General features: G+C 35.6%; 1 protein-coding gene across 1 annotated transcript; it reads right to left on the bottom strand.

Annotated features, from left to right (window-relative positions):
* Positions 1 to 2,174: 2,174 nt before the first annotated feature.
* LOC133876181 (zinc finger BED domain-containing protein RICESLEEPER 1-like) lies at positions 2,175 to 3,318 on the bottom strand. The gene is made up of 3 exons (XM_062314466.1): positions 2,776 to 3,318; positions 2,408 to 2,677; positions 2,175 to 2,252 (listed from the first exon to the last, which is right to left on the bottom strand). The coding sequence occupies exons 1-3, from the start codon at positions 3,316 to 3,318 to the stop codon at positions 2,175 to 2,177; spliced, it is 891 nt and encodes a 296-aa protein (XP_062170450.1).
* Between the last annotated feature and the right edge of the window lie 2,930 nt (positions 3,319 to 6,248).

The following is a 6,248-nucleotide window of genomic DNA, read 5'->3' as shown; positions in this document are numbered from 1 at the left end:
ATTTATTGAATTGAAACTATAAACATTTTTTTTTAATCAATGAATATTTATTTTCATAAATAATCATATTTATTCTTTTGCCTTATTATTAGGTCTTAAATCTAATTTAAGACATTAAATCTTATGTCTTAAAATCTGGGGTGCTACTGCGGCTGGTAAGGTTGTGAGAGGAAAAAGAGAGTGATGGCTTAAGCACAAATTTATAGAGTTAGGGTTTATAGACCAAAACAATTGCTAGAGTTTATAAATAAAATGGATATTTGAATAGTAATATAAAAAAATCATTAAATTTAAAATCAAGTATTTATTATTTAAAAATATTAAATCTTTTTTTTTTTTTTTGCAATTTACTAATTTATCCCTAAAGGATGATCCAAGCTATTACAACAAGAACCACTTGATCACTTCGAGTTGGATAGCCGAGTGGTGCATGAATAGTATTAAGGATCAGCTGAGCATGCCTATAGATGTTCTGAAGAAAAATGTGAAGAAGAAGTGGAATGTTGATATCCACCCTAGTTCCTTGTATAGGGCTAGGAAGAAGGCACAATATGCCATTTATGGAAAGTTGGGTAAGCAATACTACCGTTTATGGGACTATTGTGCAACATTTAGAAGCACAAATGTTGGGAGTTGTATACTTTTGATGGTTGAGAGACCTATGCCAGAAGTGCCTTGTAGATTTCAAAGGATGTACATATCATTTGCAGCAATGAAAAATGGATTCAGAGATGAGTGTAGGCCCGTGATAAGCCTTGATGTTTGCTTCTTGAATGGGGTTTACAAGGGACAGTTAATGGCAGCTATTGGATGCCAATAATAACATGTACCCAATTTCTATAACAGTGGTAGAGGCAAAGACCAAGGATAGCAGGAAATGGTTTCTCGAGACATTATTGGCAGAACTTGGCCCTAGTGGTCCACATAGGTGGACTTTCATTTAAGATAGACAAAAGTAAGTATTTCCATATTGTTTTTATTTATGCTTTTCATGTCTTCTAGATGATTTGGTAGGTTAAATGTAATGGCTTTGTGTATTTGGTTTTTATGTGTGCAGGGCCTTGTACCAAGCCTACATGAGGTGTGTCCTTATACTGAGCATTGTATATGTGTGCGGCACTTGTATGCCAATTTCAAAAACGATGGTCACCAAGGGTGTTACTAAAGGACATGTTGTGGAGAGCTGCTTCATCTTACACACAGACTGACTTCTATGCTACAATGGAGGAGCTTAAGGGCCTTAATCATAAAGTATACGAGTACTTTGAAAAGGTTAACCCTAGAACTTGGTGTAGGGGATGGTTTAACACAAGTGCAAAGTATGACCTACTACACAACAATTTGGCTGAATGCTTCAATGCTTGGATCACCAAGTTCCAGGATAAGACCATCTTAGCAATGTTGGAAGGAATCAATGGCAATTTAATGAGAAGGTACTAGAGGAAAAGAGATGTTATAAAGGCAATGGAGGGGAATGTGGGGCAAAAAATTGAGGAGAAGTTAGAGATAGAGGAAGATGAGGCTGGACATTGTTGGTCTACATATGCTAGTGATGGTTTATTTGAGGTTGAGAGTAAGGGCAAGAGGTATGTGGTCAATTAACCTTCGAAGAAATGTGGGTGTAGAAAGTTGGATGTATCTGGTGTCCTATGTGCTCATGCCATCTCAGCAATATGGCATGGTGGAGGCAACCCAAAGGATTATTCGAGTCCATACTTTGGCAAAGAGATGTACTTAAAGACATACACACCCATCATTTAACCTAGGGCTGGCAAAACGGGTCTGCGGATCGACCCGTGGGGACCTCCAACCCGTTTAAGGTAGACCCAAACTTGACCCGTTTATGTTAACGAGTCGGAGCCCCAGACACGACACAACATGGTAATTTTCACGGGTCACCCGACAAGACCTGTTTAACCCGTTTAGCTTAAAAGTGATTTTTTTTTTTTTTTTTTTTTGTATTTAAATGAAATAATAATAGTTTTATCAATTCATCTCTAGAAATTAAACTCTAATAGACTAGCACCAAATCTCTTAATATGCTTAATTGTCTAATCAAATAACCAAAAAAAAGAAAAACTACATCGTCATTACAAATTTACAAATACAAATTAGGTTCCCATTTTTGCCCCATATTGTCCACTCTTGATTCCTTGAATGACTCACAAATATGCTCATTTTCCAAATGAACTTCGAATGTCACAGGAACTGATACTATCCAATGTCAAAACATCCACTTCTTCGTTATCCACCTTCATTAAAGTTTGTTCTATATCAAAAGATAAAAGAAATTAATGTCATTAAAGTAAGATAAAAAAAAAAATACAAGTAAATGAAGAAATTAAATATGCAAAAAACTAATATTACCTTACTCTCCATATAACCAATCTCTAGTGCAAACCAATACCTCAATAATATCAGGCTTGAGTGAACTCCTATACTGATCAATCACATGTCCACCAATACTAAAAATGGATTCTGAAGCAATAGTAGAAATAGGAATACTCAAAATATCACGAGCCATGGCAGCTACTTCAGGATAGCGAAATTCATTGCCTTTCCAAAATGAAAGGATGTAAAATGTCATATTCTTATCCAAATACTTGGGTTCATCCAAATAAAGTTCTAATTGAGTCTTTTGTGCATCAGCATTGACTCCATCCAATGCTAGAAAATCCTACATGAATAGAGATAATATAAACATAAAATTAGTAAGTGGTTATGAGTATATATACTAAGTTACTAACAAGCTAAGAAACTTGTGATATTATTCACCTTTTCTAAATCTGAGTCTTCTTGGGGCTGAACAACTGTGGAGCTTGAAGTCGTAGAAGCACTATACTCCATAAAAAGTTTGGTTAACGTTTTCGTCACATTCTCACACTCTTGAGATTCAGCTCCATAATTCTTTGTATAGAAATACTTTACAAGGCGCAGCTTGTAATGAGGACCTAAGACAACTGCAATGGCCAACACTAAACTGAATTCTGACCAATATTTCTCAAATTTAGAGATCATTTGACTTGCCATTAATCTCCTATACCCATCTTCACTCACAAGTTCTTGCTTCAAGTTCACATAAATCAATGCAACTACGGGAAAGTATAGATTGACTGTGAGATATTTGGTACCAGAAAAAGCACATGTAGCACGGTAAAAGCAACCCAAGAAACTACTGATATCATTCACCTTTTCCCACTCAAGTGCATTAGGACAAAACGTATAGTTTTTATCAGTCATCTCCAAATAAGCAAAAGCACGCCTATAATGAATTACACTTTCAAGCATAAGATATGTCAAATTCCATATAGTTGGCATATCTTGTCTTAACCCCTTGTTACTGTGCAATGACATTTGACTGACAGCCTGAAGAAAACTTTATTTTCTCATTTGTGATCCTCTACAATACTTAACACTATCTCGAATCTTTTGGATAGCATTAGTGATCTCTTTCAATCCATCTTGCACTATCAAATTAAGAATATGGGCACAACAACGCACATAAAACAACTCACCTTCACAAGGAAGGGCTTTCTTCATGTTTAATTTTGGTTTGAGATTCACAACACACAAATCATTCGCAAAAACATTATCTAATGTTATAGAGAAAACATTTTTATCAATCCCCCACTCTTCTAGCAAACTATATATCTTTTTGATCAAAGATGCACCATTATGTGGTGGGGGTATGAATAAAAAGCTTAACACTCTTTTAGATAATACCCAATTTTTGTCAATAAAGTGTGCAGTGAGGCAAATAGATCCATCAGTTGTCAAAGAAGTTCACAAATCAGATGTCAAACTAATCCTCCCAGGACAAACATTTAACAAAGACTTAACCTTTTGTTTCTCTAACATATGCATCTTAATCAAATCAGCCTTAGCACTACGCAAGTATCTATGCATTTCTCTATATCTTTTAGGACAAAATTTTGAGGCACTTACTGATAGAGTTCCTTGATCTCTAGATATGAGCATTTGCTGAATATCATGATTATTTCCCCCCCCCCCCCCCCACAAACCTTCATATGCTTGTGTAGATTTCCAGTTCCATTTGAACTGTTAGCCATATATTTATGATCACAAAACTTGCATTTTGCCCATATCCTTGTGTCATTTGGATCTGTAGAAGGAAGTTCATCAAAATTGTCCAAACTGTTGAGGTCTTCCTACGCTTCTTCTGGATCTTTTTTTTTTCGTCATCAGATTCGTATGAATATAAGGATCTTCCATTGTATCTATTCCAACCACATCGTCATCAAATACAACCGAATTTTTGTTAATCACCTACACACATAATCGTTAGTAAGTTAGAATTTATGCACCTAATTTCTTATACCTAAATCTGAACATGATTTCTTATAATCCTACAAAAGAAATTATGCACTCTCAAAGAATGAAGAAGTACAACACATAATTAGTTAATGACACCAACATATAATAAGAACAAGAAACACATATAGGCAGAAGATACGACATAAAAGTATTGACACAGTTTTGGAATAAAGCCTTGTAAGTTAAACACAAAAGTTCCATCACTCTGCCAAATCCAGTATAACAAAAAGAGCTAGAAATGAATTACACTTGAAGCCAAATATCCTTACAAAAAACCAACAACTTCCTGTAAATGCACATCACAACTTTCTGTAAATGCACAACACATAACTGATTATGTGTGAGCATTTCCTTGAAAAATTAATCATGACTATTCATATAATCTGGTTTCTGAAAAATATAAAAATAGCATGAGTAGTGACACTGCAAATGAACAAACAATGGTTTTGCAACCCAATGAGAAAGACCAGTCTCCTCAAGTTTGACCCCTTCCTTTTCCCATTTCAATCTATTTCCCTCTGGCATGGCAAATTAATGACAAAATTATCATGTTCATTTATCCTATCTCTTCGGTTGAGGAATTTCAAGCTTCTTAAAATTTTGATGGATTGAGAAAACAGTGAGTAAGATTATCAGTTTCCGAAACAGCCTAATCTAGGAATGCATCTTCCAACTAAAAAACCAAACACCCGGGTTTTGACATTCATACTGGATCATCATATTAAATCATCATCACTGTCAACAAAGAGCCAAAGACCCAAAGACCAGCGAAAGATGATCACCATGACTATCTCTACCAAAAAGAGAGAGACAGAGAGCGATTTAATCAAACATTTCACAAGACTCGATAGAAAAAATAAATAAATCAAAAATCAAACTCCTCCAGAGATCTAATAGAGACTTTAAACTTTCCAAGGGAATTCCAAGCATAGATCACATGATGAAAAGGGGAAAAACCCTAAATCAGATATACAGTAAAGTGAACAACTGAGAAGTTGATTAAACTGCTCAGGAAAAAAGGAAAAAGAAGAAAAAAAGAAAAAGAAAAAGAAAAAGAAAAAGAAGAAGTGGATTAAACTCATTCCTTATTTTTCAAAGATTAACAAATAAACAAAAATTAACATACCGCTACCGGATGCGACATCAGTGGAAGAGAGAGAGAGAGCAGCAGACTGACTTTGGCAGCGCAGCAGAGAGAGGGGGAGAACGGCTGCGATGTCGGCAGGGAGTGAAGAAGGGGCGGCGCTGAAGAAGAAGAAAATGGAAGAAGGAGGCGGTGCTGAAGGGTTTTCTTTTTTTCCTCTTCTCTACCGAATCGGCTAATCCCATTTCCTTAATAATAAAATTAAAAAAATAAATAAATAAATAAGTGTCCCGACCTGCCAGACCGAAATAAACGAGTTGACCCGTTTATGACCCAAACTCGTTTAAGGTAAACCCAAGTACGCTAATTCGTGTCGGGTTGTCGGGTCATGTCAAAATTGTTAGCCCTAATCTAGCCTGTACTACTTGAGCAATGGGTTAGGACAGATCAATCGAAGATTGAACTACCTAAGTCAATAACAACTATAGGAAGACCTAAGAAACTGAGAAATAGAAGGGCTGATAAGACATCAAATCCATACATAGTGAGAAAGGGTGGCTCGAAAAACTAATGTGTGATGTGCAAGAAATATGGTCACATTACAAGAACATGCACTGTGAGGATGAGGCATGATGAAAGACAACAACGTATGAAATCTTTCTATAGAAAACATATTACAGATGCTAACTGCAATATTGACATGGTAAATTGTGCATTTTTTTTGTCTATTTTTTAACTATTTGGTAATCTAATTATATGTTGTTAAATGATGTGTAATGATGTTGCTACTTTTGATGTGTTTTGTAGTTGGGTGGCTCCTCCAGTGCCC

Source organism: Alnus glutinosa, chromosome 8 (assembly GCF_958979055.1).
Source record: "Alnus glutinosa chromosome 8, dhAlnGlut1.1, whole genome shotgun sequence".
In the NCBI taxonomy this organism is placed as follows: domain Eukaryota; kingdom Viridiplantae; phylum Streptophyta; class Magnoliopsida; order Fagales; family Betulaceae; genus Alnus; species Alnus glutinosa.
The sequence above is the reverse complement of the archived record's forward strand: the minus strand, read 5'-3'. Positions and strand labels throughout refer to the sequence as shown.

Bases quoted from the DNA above. Each gene is read 5' to 3' on its own strand.
- LOC133876181 (XM_062314466.1), bottom strand. From the start codon at position 3,318: ATGCCAACTATATGGAATTTGACATATCTTATGCTTGAAAGTGTAATT. The intron at 2,678-2,775 runs GTGAATAATATC...CTATTCATGTAG, and splicing joins AAGACTCAGATTTAGAAAAG to GATTTTCTAGCATTGGATGG. The intron at 2,253-2,407 runs GTATTGGTTTGC...ACTTTAATGAAG, and splicing joins TCAAGCCTGATATTATTGAG to GTGGATAACGAAGAAGTGGA.